Raw genomic sequence first — 15,696 nt, forward strand, 5'->3', positions numbered from 1 at the left:
ACTGACCATCATGTTGACTTATTTGTAGATCTTACTTTGCTGAACATTATTGCTGTTTACAGTTTATCTTTATCTATAGTAATATTCAAGATAATAACCAAAAACCGCAAATTTCCTTAAAATTAACAATTTAGGGACAGCAACCCAACAATTGGTTGTCTGATTCATCTAAAAATTTCAGGACAGAAAGATATTGACCTGAGAAACAATCTCTCTCCTGTGTCAGATTTCCTCTAAATGCTTTGGTTTTTGAGTTATAAGCCAAAAACTGTATTTTACCCCTATGTTCTATTTCTAGCCATGTCGGCCATCTTGGTTGGTTGGCCAGGTCACAGGACTCATTTTTAAACATAGATACCTCAATGATGATTGTGGCCATGTTTGGTTTAATTTGGCCCAGTGTTTCAGGGGAGAAGATTTTTTTAAAAGACGGATGCCGGACATTGTACGCAAAGTGATGAGAAAAACTCACATGGCCTTTGGGCTAGGTGATCTAAAAAATACAGAACTCTGAGGAAATTTCTTATGTATTTGTTTGAAACTTCTAAGCATTTTATTTTGCCATTTGATTAAGGACTCTCTGCTTTTTTATTATGTCTTTTTTCACTTTTAAAGATTTTACATTGTGATTTCTCATGTACTTTATGAATATTTTGGCTCTGGTTTCAATTTATGTAAAATTTTGTTTGTTGGCTGGAAAAATATATATAGTAAGGCAATTTGAACTATGTTTGTAACAATGCACACCGAGTAGGATTCTATCCCCAAGAGTAGAGGTAAGACTCAAATTAATGGCTCTGTAAATGTGATTTTTTTAAAACTCTAGTTGCTTGAGTAAATCTAATGTGTATGTATTATTGCTTAATGTATTATTTTTAAGAATGATAATAATATAGTATGCTTGCTTCTTATATTATAAATATATTAGAGTGAAAAATGCAATGATCTCATTATGGTTATTTTTTTCTGAAACTGTCACCTTTATCAACATATCTTATGATTCCATATGTAGCGCCACCTCTCACCTATTGAAATTTTGGTTGAAAGGTAAAGATAATGGTACAACTATAATAAATAGTAATACCATGTTAATATCTCATTTGATGATTTTACATAGAAAATAATTGAAAAGATCTATATATGAGTTCTAACAAAATAAAATGTCAATTCAGGTATACCCCTATTTCCTTTTTAATACAATGTTCTATTGTTTCATTGTTTTCTTCTTATAGTTGGTTCTCTCAGTTTTAGTTTGTAACGAGGATTTATTTTCTCTGAATCAATTTGACTTTCGAACAGCAGAATACTACTGATGCCTTTATTTCTAACAATTTTTTTTTTTTTTTAAACTGATTTATCCTCTTAGCAATTAACATCATTAGGTTAAATACAGACTGCATATTTTGTATATAAGAAATCAGTAAAACTATTCTTTTATATTTATCTCCTGTTAAAACTTTATCAATGTACAATAAATGATTATACACAAATGTAACTATATAAAGGAAAAAAGTTAAGCATGCTGTATGAAACAATTAAAAATAATTCTAAAACTAAAATTGCAATAATAAGCCAAATCTATAGGCTAAGAGAGCCTGTGACACTCACTTGTGTCTGATACGAAGGTCACTGTTGACCTGGTCCTACAGATCATCACAAAATATGGTGGAAATTATGATTAAGCTGCAATATCTCAAAAAACGAATCAACTTCTGCTTAATTCAAAACCAAGTGACGGCAAAAATATCAAACAAAAAAAGGGAATATGTTTAGAACTTTTGTATCATAACTGTTGTTAATACCAAAAAGAAACTGGAAAGAGCTTGAATAAATCTGCTTCAAAAACTCAAAAATGGAAATAAATTATTTATAGTATTTTTCAGGTAGAATATATATATTTATAGATGGACAAGTGGTCTAGGAAGCTATACACAGTGCAGGGGATGTTTCCACAGTTACAGTTACATAGTTTAAATTTGACTCTTGAAAGAACAAAAATCTGATACCTAACATAACTGGATTGCATTAATATAAGGTACGTTTTCTTTAAGTTAAGTCCTAATTTCTAAAATTGTTTTCTAAGTAACTAGGACAATAATTGACAAGGAAAAGAGGGGCAAAAGATACCAGAGGAACATTCAAACCCATAAAATGAAAGTAAACTGACAATGACATGGCTAAGAAAGAAAAAGACAAATAATAGTACATTAAACACGACATAGAAAACTAAACATTAAGCAACAGGAAACCCTCAATAAGCTTGGGGTGATCTCAGGTGCTCCAGAAAGGTAAGCCGATCCTGGTCAGCATGTTGCAGAGTTGCTAATATTAGTTTAAACTTGGTAACAAATCTAGGTCACATTCATGAATAGGGGACGGGATTGTGGTTGAAATACAGATCCTTTGTCAGTGCTTACAATGATCTGAAAACTCTTCATTCTTCTTCCTATTCTGTTATTAATTAAATTATTAAATTTTGGAGGGTGTGTATGATCAAGAGTAAACCAAAGAATCATGGAAGGTCCCCAGAACATTAGTGTAAAGGAGCACTGCCAAATTCTAGTAAGTGAAGCGCTGACACAGGATCATTTTTGTTCAATCAGATTGAAAAACAGGGATTGAAAATATATACAGAGAGCTAAATATCTAGCATACAAAAAACTTTGATAACCTTCATATTCACAATTTTTTTTAAACAATTTACATGACAAGCAGCAGTCCTGCTTAAGGGCATACGATACAGTTTTGATCCTGTATTTACAAGTTCGTGAAAATTTGCCTATAGGCTATTTTTTACCTGATTAAATCAAATATGTAATGAAAAATATACCTTCATGTGCTACTTTTTGAGTAAAATGAGGTCGAAATTTTGTATATTTGCTCAATATTCAGATTTGTGGCCGTAATTTCTTTTTCGAAAGAAAGACATAACTTTTTGGTTATAAAAGATAAATACAAATTGTTTTTTGTTAAATAATCATAATTTCTGTATTTTATAAGTATCTAAAAAAATTAGGCATTTTTTATTCAGAAATAACTCATATTTATCAAATGTTTATGAATTGAGGAAAATACGTCATGTTTTGCTGCATGTTTATCAAAATTAAAAAAAATCCTCTATTTACAGTTTTATAAAATTTGGGTCACATAATCTCCCTTCAAAATGAAACAAATTACTGTTTTTGAAAAATAGGGGTCCATGAACTCGTTTTCAAATTAAATCAGTTTGAATGATAAAAATAAGTCGAAAAATGCATCTTTTCCCGATATGTCACAGTTTGACGTCGCGAAAATAACATTTTACGTTAGCAACGTCATTACCTCCCCTGTAACTGTATCGTATGCCCTTAAGGTTAATTTTAGAAAAAAAGGCCATTCTTTAAAATTTAAGTTGTCATATTCTGTCAACATTGTCTAAAATGTTAAAATGAAAAGGTTAAGCATCAGATACAGATTTTTTGCTTATCAACAGACTAAGGGTTATATATAAAAATATAAAGTGATAATAGATCAAATTACTGAGTGGTTCATCATGCAAAAGCTGAATTCCCATACAACTCTTATCAATTGCTAGAATCTAATATTATCTGAACATTATCAACTTTGCATAGTATAGATTATTGCAAACATGATGGAGATTGCTTAGTGGTATATTTTAATTTTACAATGAAAAAAACATCGAAATACTAGAATTTGTCCATAGTACATGGATGCCCCACTAGCACTATCATTTTCTATTTTAAGTGGACCTTGATTTTGGAATCAAAACTGTAACTTGGCATTGAAATTAAAAAGATCATATCATACTGAACATGTGTACTAAGTTTCAATTTGATTGGACTGCAACTTCTTCAAAAACTATCTTGACTAAATACTTTAATCTGCAATTGGACAGACAGATGGATAGACAGAGGGTTCGATGAATGAAGGAACACACAGAGGAACAGACCCACAGACCAGAAAACAAAATGCCCCTCTTCTATCTTCTAGGTGGGGCATAAACACATCATATGTCATAAGTTGGTATCAGCTTAGTACCCCAAATACCTAAATGAAGAAATATTGACCTATATATCTAAATCATCATTTTGAGAGAAATGTAACAGATGATTACTCTTAAAAAAAGATGCCTCTTCTCAGGTGCAAATGTATTTCGCTATAAAAGAATAACATCACATACTTCCAGTAACAGACAGTTGAGTAGTTGTACTCTGTCCAGTTCCTACACTGTTGGTGGCAAAACATGTGTAAGTTCCTACATCACTTTGGGCAGCATTAAAGATGGTTAGAGATGGGGTTGCAGAAGAACTGCCACCATATTTGTTAGTGTTTGTTGAAGCTGAAATGGTTGCTATGGTACCACCAACATTTCGCTGCCAGTAAACATTAGTTACAGCAAAGTTAGATGTCACAGAGCACACCAGGGTTACAATGTTGCCAGTTAAAGCAGAATAGGATGGTTGTTGTATCTGAACAGTGGGTACAGCTAAAATAAAGCACATGTTAATCTAAGCATTATCAGATGGGAAACTTGTGGATTACTATGCAAGCATTTAACATCTTCATTCCTTTTTCTCATTGCTGAACAATATATATATATAGATATATATATATAAGTACGTCTGAGTCAGTGACAACCCTACAACAGATGTATCCATCGGATCGCCATCAATGATGGTGATACATGGCTGTGTACATAATGTATATACAACTCGTCTAAACATCAACCCAACAATGTTAGATCTGTAAATTTGCTTTCGCAAATTTTTGGTTCTTCCCTCGCCGGGATTCGAACCCATGCTACTGTGATATCGTGACACCAAATCGCCTGCACTGCAGCCGTCCCGAGAGCCCAGGTGGTCGTGTGGTCTAGCGGGACGGCTGCAGTGCAGGCGATTTGGTGTCACGATATCACAGTAGCATGGGTTCGAATCCCGGCGAGGGAAGAACCAAAAATTTGCGAAAGCAAATTTACAGATCTAACATTGTTGGGTTGATGTTTAGAGGAGTTGTAGATATATATATATATATATCTATATGTTTTAATTCTAAAAGTTGTCACAGCCAAAAAAACATTGCACATGCAAGGAGTGAGTAAGCAAGCAGGTAATAATAACAATATTAAAGCAAAAGAAAAACACTACAAAAAACACTACTACATGGTGGAATCTTAACTAAAAGTGCTGTTTTTGTTGGGTTGTCTATCTTTATGATTTTTTGTGCAAAAACAAAACTTTGGGTTACCAATAAATAAATTTTTGGTGATTGTAATTTTCAAAGATGTAAATTTTTATCACCTTTACAGATACACAAATGTATTTGTTTACAAAGTAAAAGCACAATATTCAAGTAATGCATTAAAAAAAATCTATCCCAAAAAGGATATAAGCATAAATGGTTTTACTGGTAAATCCCTCAAATCATTAGCTCTTAAAGTTAACAAGTGTCTCTTATTCTATGAAAACCATAAACACTGTTATTCTATACAAAAAATATATCACAGCTAAACAAAAAAAAACACTCTGCAAACAAGCTCATGTATGGTTTTTTTTAACATAAAGTTTTTTCTCTGCCTAACTAAAATTATTTCATAACCTTAAAATCTTAAATGCTAAACATTGAATAATTTTGTTTCTTAATTCTTTGGCAAATCAAACATTTACCAGAACATTCTTATTGCACAATAAATATGTGACGCACATATTTTAGAAGTTGAAATCAATTTTAAAAATTAGTTAACAAGTACTTAAATTCCTATCATAAAAAAGACTTTTCTGAATTTATATCTTTATGAAATATTCTGATTGTGTGCATAGTAATGGTTATCATACCTCTTTAATATTGTATTCTGAAAACCTGTGGTAACAGTGTTTGATCATGTCAAAAATATATAAATTAGACCTAGATATCGTATTAAAAAGTAATGGGGTAAAGTTTAACAAACATTTTTCTTACTGTTGATTGCAATTTATAAAAAAAGGCACATGAACATTTTAAATTACATTAATCTCCCATCTGAGAGCACAGGCACTTGTCTCAGAAATTTGTTTCCCTATACACCTTTATATTACACAAGGTACTTAACTCAAATTTAGAAAAATGTCATGTGGTGATAAAATTCCATTAAAAATGCAATGTATCGGCTGTCAACCCTACTAAAACTTGTTATGCCGTAAATCTAAATTGATTTGTCTTCACAATGGTGTATAAAAAGCCTACTATTGTTGTCGGAATCATCTGTAGTAATCCTACCCAAGTACCCAAGTGGGGTTGACAGCATATAAAGCGGCATATAACAAAACTTTGTCACCACTTGAAATTTTTCTAAAATTAAGCTAGAGGCTCTAGAGCCTGTGTCGCTCACCTTGGTCTATGTGAATTTTAAACAGAGGAAGCAGACTATTTTGGTCATGTTGACTTATTTGTAAATCTTACTTTGTTGAACATTATTGCTGTTTACAGTTTATCTCTATCTATAATAATATTTAAGATAATAACCAAAAACAGCAAAATTTCCTTAAAATTACCAATTCAGGGGCTGCAACCCAACAACTGGTTCTCTGATTCATCTGAAAATTTCAGGGCAGATAGATCTTGACCTGATTAACAATTATACTGCATGTCAGATTTGCTCTAAATGCTTTGGTTTTTGAGTTATAAGCCAAAAACTGCATTTTACCCCTATGTTCTATTTTTAGCTGTAGCGGCCATCTTGGTTGGTTTGCCCGGTCACAAAACACACTTTTAAACTAGATAGCCTAATAATAATTCTTGCTATGTTTGGTAAAATTTGGCCCAGTAACTTCAGAGGAGAAGATTTTGTAAAAGTTAACTAAGATTTACGAAAAATGGTTAAAAATTGACTATAAAGGGCAATAACTCCTAAAGGGGTCATTTGACCATTTTGGTCATGTTGACTTATATGTAAATCTTACTTTGCTGAACATTTTTGCTGTTTACAGTTTATCTCTATCTATAATAATATTCAAGATAAGATCCAAAAACAGCAAAATTTCCTTAAAATTACCAATTCAGGGGCAGCAACCCAACAACGGGTTGTCACATTCATCTTAAAATTTCAGGGCAGATAGATCTTGACCTGATAAACAATTTTACCCCATGTCAGATTTGCTCTAAATGCGAAGGACGACGACGGAGTACGACAGACAACGGACAACAGACGCCAGGTGATGAGAAAAGCTCACTTGGCCTTTTAGGCCAGGTGGGCTAAAAAGTGCATACAAACTCATTAAAGATACCAGACTACTTACTAAGCATGCAAATCTTTCAAAAACTATGATATAAAACACTTACTTCCTGTAACAGACAGTTGAGTATTTGTACTCTGTCCAGTTCCTACACTGTTGGTGGCAAAACATGTGTAAGTTCCTACATCACTTTGGGCAACATTAAAGATAGTCAGAGATGGAGTGCCAGTAGTACTGCCACTATATTTGTTGGTGTTGGTTGTGGATCTAATTGTTGATGTGCTACCACCAATATTGCTTTGCCAGAAAACATCAGTGACAGCAAGGTTAGATGTGACAGTACATGACAAGGTCACAGAACCACCAGTGGTGACTGAATAGGATGGTTGTTGTACAGCAACAGTTGGTACACCTTTAGAGAGATGAAATGTACAATAATTTAGAAGTTAAAAAAACAACAACCAATAAATCAAATAAAACAACCAATTCAAGATAAAAGCACAATCCTGTAAAAATTCAGTGAATTTTCAAATCAAAAGAATCATCAATTGTTCAAATTTTGCAAGTTTTAAAATATAAAGGTAGTAATTTTCAAAAAATATTATAAGCAACTTTTTTTTTCTAATTGAATTTAATACTTGGAGAAAGAATTTTTTTTTGATAATGAACTCTTTTTACTTAATAGTGTAAAAAAATAAGATATATCATTAATGTTCATTAAATATTACACTCATCAAACAAAGGTATTCCACCCCAAAATGTATGTCAATGTCTTATGAATAAAGAAAATACAACTATATATAATTCAATATATAATTCATTAATCTTTTTCAAAGCAAAGCCAAATTACTAACTTTTCATTATCATGTTATAAAAAAAACATGAATCATACTCAACACGTATAGTGCAATGGACGCTTTTGAAAATCTACTGATCCAGTGCAGCACAAGTACCATAATTTGTAAATCAAATCCATTGGAATGTTAAAAAACTAGAGGCTCCAAAGAGCCTGTGTCGCTCACCTTGGTCTATGTGAATATTAAACAAAGGACACAGATGGATTTATGACAAAATTGTGTTTTGATGATGGGGATGTGTTTGTAAATCTTACTTTTCTAAACATTCTTGCTGCTCTTGATAAAAATTGACTAAAAAGGGCAATAACTCCCTAGGGGTCAATTGACCATTTTGGTCATGTTGATTTATTTTAAGGTCTTACTTTGCTGTACATTATTGCTGTTTACAGTTTATCTCTATCTATAGTAATATTCAAGATAATAACCAAAAACAGCAAAATTTCCTTAAAATTACCAATTCAGGGGCAGCAACTTAACAACATCTCCGTCTAGTGGATTTGTAACATTCTTTTACGAATCAAGTCCTAAGCAAGGAAGAAGAAGAACAGATTGTCCGATTCATCTGAAAATTTCAGGGCAGATAGATCTTGACCTGATGAGCAATTTTACCCCTTTGTCAGATTTGCTCTAACTGCTTGGTTTTTGAGTTATACGCCCAAAACTGCATTTTAACCCTAGGTTCTATTTTATGCCATGGCGGCAATCTTAATTTGTATGGCGGGTCACCTTACACAATTTTAAAACTAGATACCCCAAGGATGATTGTGGCCAAGTTTGGTTTAATTTGTCCCAGCAGTTTCAGAAAAGAAGATTTTTCTAAAGATTACTAAGATTTACGAAAAATTGTTTAAAATTGACTATAAAGGGCAATAACTTCTTAAGGGGTCAATTGACCATTTTGGTCATGTTGACTTATTTATAGAGCTTCCTTTGCTGAACATATTTGCTGTTTACAGTTTATCTCTTTCTATAATAATATTCAAGATAATAACCAAAAACAGCAAAATTTCCTTAAAATTACCAATTCAGGGGCAGCAACCTAACATGGGTTGTCTGATTCATCTGAAAATTTCAGGGCAGATAGATCTTGACCTGATAAACACTTTAACTTCATGTCAGATTTGCTCTAAATGCTTTGGTTTTTGAGTTATAAGCCAAAAACTGCATTTTACCCCTATGTTCTATTTTTAGCCATGGTGGCCATCTTGGTTGGTATGCTGGGTCACTGGACACAATTTTTAAACTAGATACCCCAATGATGATTGTGGCCAAGTTTGGTTAAATTTTGCCCAGTAGTTTCAGAGGAGAAGATTTTTGTAAAAGTTTACGTACACCGGATGACGATGGACGCCAAGTGATAAGAAAAGCTCACTTGGCCCTTTGGGCCAGGTGAGCTAAAAAAGCATTGACCATGCTTACATTTTTATAATGAAGTGCTTCCACACTTCATACAAAATGTACTGTAGTCAACGCTTTTACACCCAAATACAGTTAACAAAATCTGCCTAAACACTGAATTCTCCAAAAGCAAAAGCATCAAGATATAGCAAAAGCATTAAGATATAGCAAAAGACAGCCCTGATGACAATCCAGATTTCAGGCAAGCACTTGAATATAGTTTCTGAGATCTCAAACTTTTCATCGTGGTAATTAATGTCAATTAGGGACTTTCCGTATTGAATTCTCTTCAAAGTACTGTATTTAGGAGATCTTACTTTTTAGTTAATTAAGAGCAAATAAGGGTACATTCATACCTCTTAAACTCCTCCTCTATCCTACCTCCTCCCCCCCCCCCCCCAAACCCAACCCAACCCAAACCTCAAAAATTAAATTTTGAAAAGAAGTTTGAGTCATTAAACATTTTTTTCATATTCATTAAGGACAATTTGGAAGGAGGTCTTTTCATAATAAATTCTCAAAGGAAATGGAAGTTTAATGGGTTGAAATTTTATACTACATAATAAAATCGCTTATGTAAAATAAAGTTGGTCAAACTGTAAAGTTTCATTTTTTTTTTGTAAAACACACATTCTCTGAAATGACAATAATTTGGAATTAATAAGTTTAATAATTTGGAATTAATAAGTTTAATAATTTGGAATTAATAAGTTTAATAATTTGGAATTAATAAGTTTAATAATTTGGAATTAATAAGTTTAATAATTTGGAATTAAAAAGTTTAATATTTATCAATGATAGCTAAAACAAGGACTACAGTATTAAAACTATATCAGTATATTCAACTTTATGATAGTATTTATGCAAATAAACACAAGAATCATGATACATAAAAGCAGGTTATAAAATGTGTACTGCCACTTTGTTAGGTTATGTCAGAAGTGATAAAAAGACAACAAATGACAATGTGCGAGTATAGGGTGATACATAATTATGTAAATAAAAAGGTTAGTATTTTTTAATGTTTATAACATCAATGGTGCATGTGCTTACTCTGAGCTAGAACTGTAAGTCTTGTGACTATATTACTCTGTCCAGTTCCAGCACTGCTGACAGCAAAACAAGTATAGTCACCGGCATCAACAATGTCAGCATTAGATATGGATAATGCAGGGTTTGATGTGGTACTACCAGAATATTTATTGTTAGGATTGTTTACAGTAGGGTTTATAGTAGTTATAGCACCATTTGTGTTTCTTTGCCAGTAAACAGAAGTTAGTGCCAGATTGGAGGATACAGTGCAATCAAGTGTTACAGAGTTTCCTTGCACCACATTAATGGCATCATTGAGTATGGTTACAGTTGGTGAATCTGGAAACATATTGTAAGTACAAAGGTTTGTCTGCAAACATTTAATTCAATTATTAATACAAAATAAAAGGTTTTATGCAACTACTGAATACCAAGTAAGACATAAACGTCAGATGTGCGATAAAAGATACTTAATAACTTCAGTTGTTGCAAGAAGATTTAATAATGAATTGTGCAAACAAGGACAGTCTGATAACAAGGGAAATTATTGTTTGTTCCACTTTTTATAAATATATGATTATATGATATATGATACTAAAGAATAGTACATATAAACTTACAAAACAAATCATAATTAACAAATCTCAACAAAAAATTTCTGTAATTTATAGCAAATGGATCATTGAATAAAATTATTTCTTCATCAATTTCAAAGTATGCCCATTAGTTACTTTTTTGAGGATTCACTGTAGTTTTGTGTAATTTTGTTCAAAGAACATAACTGATTATCTAATGTTGTTTTTTTGTTTTTGCTTTTAATTTTTAAAAATGTTGCATTCACCTCATAGTACTTACTGGGCATGCTCAAAAATGTATGAAAGGGTTTATAACAGTAAAATTATGTGCATAAGGAAGGAGAGAATATAATATTAAGACAGTCATAAATAGTGTGAATTATAAATACATTTGTTCAAAACTTTTTGATGGGGAACATCATCATTAAATAAAATTTATTTCCCTTTCATCACTTTTTTTCTTTTTTCATAATTTTTACCCAGGATTCTAAATAATTATAAATATCTATCATTTTTCAATTAATAGCTGCAATATTTTTTTTCAATATGTTTATTACCAATGAAGAAATGACTGAAATAATTTTCTGTCTGTAAAGAAATAACATCAAAAATGTGGTGCATACTTAATAACAGTCGTAGCCGGATATTTAATAGTGTACACAAGATTTTTTAGGTTTATTCAAATACACAAAATAATATTACAGTCCTTTCTTATAATTAAATTGTAAAGTCCATTTTTAAGGAGTAAATCATGAAAAAACTTTGATGACATCATGGTCACATGACAACTTTATGTCAATGAGCTGATAGACCAAAAACTTACAGCCTTTCAGAAGTCATACTGCATCCAAAATTAAATTATACAAAAATAATCAAACATAAAAGAAAGGAAGGAATTTATTGCCATAAAGTTACAAACATTAACTGTTTTGAACTATAAAAACACTGGCTCTTAGAAAACTATGAACAAAGGCTATTGCATAAAAATATACTAATGACTTAAAAAAAAATGTTTGGGGCCCTTTATAGCTTGTTGTTCGGTGTGAGCCAAGGCTCCGTGTTGAAGGCCGTACTTTAACCTATAATGGTTTAATTTTTAAATTGTTATTTGGATGGAGAGTTGTCTCATTGGCACTCACACCACATCTTCCTATATCTATTGAACTTTTTTATATCTTTTGTCATTTGATAACATCTTGAAAAATCAAGAGAAAACCAATAAGACCTACAACAGTATTGCCTCTGGTGGCTTTGATTTTATTGTAAGATCATAAGATATCTTATGTCATTATAAGCATGTTGTGGAAGTTGTGAAATCACAATGCTTTGTTAAAAGGCAAAAAAAAAACATGAGACGAGGAAATATACAAATTTTAAAAGATCCTTTTATAAATTATCCCTCCTATATGCAAAATGTTATCCCCGTGACGCACAATAGCAGGAAAATATGATTTGTGTACAAGTTGAGATGAAATACATATTTTTTTATTCTGTCGAATTGAAACTTATTATAATGTAAGTGTAGTGCATAAAAGGATAAAAAAATGAAATTCAGTGCTAAATATTTATAATAACTACTAAAAAATAACTATAAAATAGTAAAGAATAAATAACAAAGTTACTTACTATTTGTGGTAACAGTCAGACTTGCTGTCTGACCACTCTGTCCTGTTCCAGCACTGTTTGAAGCCAAACATCTATATGTTCCAGCATCACTTGAATCTGTATTGAATATGGTGAGAGAAGGAACAGATGAAGTACTGCCACTGTATTTGTTGGTGTTGGTAGTGGATGTAATTGAAGTGATAAAACCATTTACTGTTCTCTGCCAGGTTACACCTGTTACAGTGGTAGTGGACGAAACAGTACATGCCAAGGTCACAGTACTTCCTGAATTGACTGAGTAGAATGTCTGTGTGATGGTCACTGATGGGACAGCTGTAACAAATCAAACAAAACATTTCCATAGGAATTTTGGACTCTGTGTGAAATAAAGTTTTTATGGAGTTTGGACATTCAACTTATGCCTTCTGGAAGAATTTGCTTTTATCTGACACAATACATGCTTAAAATTTCTTTCATTCCTACAATTAGCCAACGAAATGTTTTTAGACTGCCAAACAGAATTAAAGAGAAAAATGAAAATTTGCAAAAAGCAATTACAATGACACACAACAATAGCTGGAAATAGACCTTCCGTCAAGCTATTTTAAAATATTGTTTTAAATTCTACTGATCTGAAACTTATTTAATCTATTTACTTCAAAACATCCCTGAATATAATGCTTTTGTGTAGAGGAGGATAAAATGAGACACTTCAGCCATTTTTAGAACTAAATTTGGATACTATCAATTCAGACACTTCGCCAGGTTTTTATTAATGTGAATAATTTGACTGGGCAATGATCGTAATAATAAGAACATATACTTTGATATTTTATCCATATATCTGTATGCACATTTTTTCCTTAAGTTCAGAATTTTTGTCTTCAAAAATGGCAATGAGTTAACATAATCTTTTTGGAATTTATATTAATAAAGTGCTATATGATATTTTGTGACATAAAATAGTACAGATTAAATAACAAAGTTACTTACTATTTGTGGTAACAGTCAGACTTGCTGTCTGATCACTCTGTCCTGTTCCAGCACTGTTTGAAGCCAAACATCTATATGTTCCAGCATCACTTGAATCTGTATTGAATATGGTGAGGGAAGGAACAGATGAAGTACTGCCGCTGTATTTGTTGGTGTTGGTAGTGGATGTAATTGAAGTGATAAAACCATTTACTGTTCTCTGCCAGGTTACACCTGTTACAGTGGTAGTGGACGAAACAGTACATGCCAAGGTCACAGTACTTCCTGAATTGACTGAGTAGAATGTCTGTGTGATGGTCACTGATGGGACAGCTGTAACAAATCAAACAAAACATTTCCATAGGAATTTTGGACTCTGTGTGAAATAAAGTTTTTATGAAGTTTGGACATTCAACTTATGCCTTCTGGAAGAATTTGTATTTATCTGACACATTACATGCTTAAAAATTCTTTCATTCCTACAATTATCCAACGAAATGTTTTTAGACTGCCAAACAGAATTAAAGAGAAAAATGAAAATGTGCAAAAAGCAATTACAATGACACACAACAATAGCTGGAAATAGACCTTCCGTCAAGCTATTTGAAAATATTGTTTTAAATTCTACTGATCTGAAACTAATTTAATCTATTTACTTCAAAACATCCCTGAATATAATGCTGTTGTGTAGAGAAAGATAAAATGAGACATTTCAGCCATTTTTAGAACTAAATTTGGATACTATCAATTCAGAAACTTCGCCAGGTTTTTATTAATGTGAATAATTTGACTGGGCAATGATCGTAATAATAAGTACATATACTTTGATATTTTATCCATATATCTGTATGCACATTTTTTCCTTAAATTCAGAATTTTTGTCTTCAAAAATCGCAATGAGTTAACATAATCTTTTTGGAATTTATATTAATAAAGTGCTATATGATATTTTGTGGCATAAAATAGTACAGATTAAATAACAAAGTTACTTACTATTTGGGGTAACAGTCAGACTTGCTGTCTGACCACTCTGTCCTGTTCCAGCACTGTTTGAAGCAAAACATCTATATGTTCCAGCATCACTTGAATCTGTATTGAATATGGTGAGGGAAGGAACAGATGAAGTACTGCCGCTGTATTTGTTGGTGTTGGTGTTGGATGTGATTGTAGAAATAACACCATTTACTGTTCTCTGCCAGGAAACACCTGTCACAGTGGTAGTAGACGATACAGTACATGCCAAGGTCACAGTACTTCCTGAATTGACTGAGTAGAATGTCTGTGTGATGGTCACTGATGGGACAGCTGTAACAAATCAAACAAAATATTGCATTTTTTTTGATTTTTAGAAAATTCAACTGAACTGTAATTACTTAAATCATTTTACTGCAAAATTGACCCCTTATTCTGTTTAAAATTTTATTTTTTTTTGCATCCAAGGGTCAAATGAGAAATTGAACTGAAATAACATGGCAATACTTTAACATGCAAATGATGCTATAACTTCAAGGTCAATAAACCATGACTAAGGGTGTAGAGGAAACACTCTTTATGAGAAAAGAGCAATGCTAATGCCAACACACTTGCTTTCCAAATACCATTACTATTGACTTATTATGAGTGATTACCTTAAAACTAACATAAACAAACAATTTAACTATCCATACTTTACAAAATCAATGAACAATGATAATGGAGAGGGGGCATATAATATTCATGAAAATGATACCCGCAATTGATTATACAAATGCATAACAAATATCATTGTCTTACCATTTGTGGTTTATCTTAAACTGACTAGATCACAAACTTGGAAATTAAGTCCAAGCACACTATTCAATGTCAATAGATCATAAATGAGGGGAAGAGGCAAATAATCTGTCATACAAATGTAGTATTAGGGCAAAACTAAAAGCAGTAGTTCATGCAACAATTTCACTTTTTATACCCAGTATTATTTAATTGCTTATATTTATATTCATTCATAATTACTCTCTATTTCATATGTACTGTGTACTGATTCAATAATATACAATTAACAAATACATT

At 31.8% G+C, this 15,696-nt stretch overlaps 1 protein-coding gene across 19 annotated transcripts in view; it reads right to left on the reverse strand.

The window, feature by feature from the left end:
- The window catches only part of LOC134711713 (hemicentin-1-like), an 81,888-nt gene that overhangs the window by 51,159 nt on the left and 15,033 nt on the right, over nucleotides 1-15,696 (reverse strand). For 16 of the 19 annotated variants that reach the window (XM_063572518.1, XM_063572524.1, XM_063572521.1 and 13 more), the window contains exons 5-10: nucleotides 14,641-14,952; nucleotides 13,669-13,980; nucleotides 12,697-13,008; nucleotides 10,517-10,834; nucleotides 7,315-7,620; nucleotides 4,181-4,486 (exon numbers count right to left, since the gene is read on the reverse strand). In XM_063572518.1, the coding sequence (XP_063428588.1) occupies nucleotides 4,181-4,486; nucleotides 7,315-7,620; nucleotides 10,517-10,834; nucleotides 12,697-13,008; nucleotides 13,669-13,980; nucleotides 14,641-14,952 (1,866 nt within the window). The remainder of the gene's footprint in view (nucleotides 1-4,180; nucleotides 4,487-7,314; nucleotides 7,621-10,516; nucleotides 10,835-12,696; nucleotides 13,009-13,668; nucleotides 13,981-14,640; nucleotides 14,953-15,696) is intronic. The other 3 variants (XM_063572515.1, XM_063572510.1, XM_063572519.1) reach the window with 3 other exon arrangements.

The sequence above is a fragment of the Mytilus trossulus genome, chromosome 3 (assembly GCF_036588685.1).
Source record: "Mytilus trossulus isolate FHL-02 chromosome 3, PNRI_Mtr1.1.1.hap1, whole genome shotgun sequence".
Classification (NCBI taxonomy): domain Eukaryota; kingdom Metazoa; phylum Mollusca; class Bivalvia; order Mytilida; family Mytilidae; genus Mytilus; species Mytilus trossulus.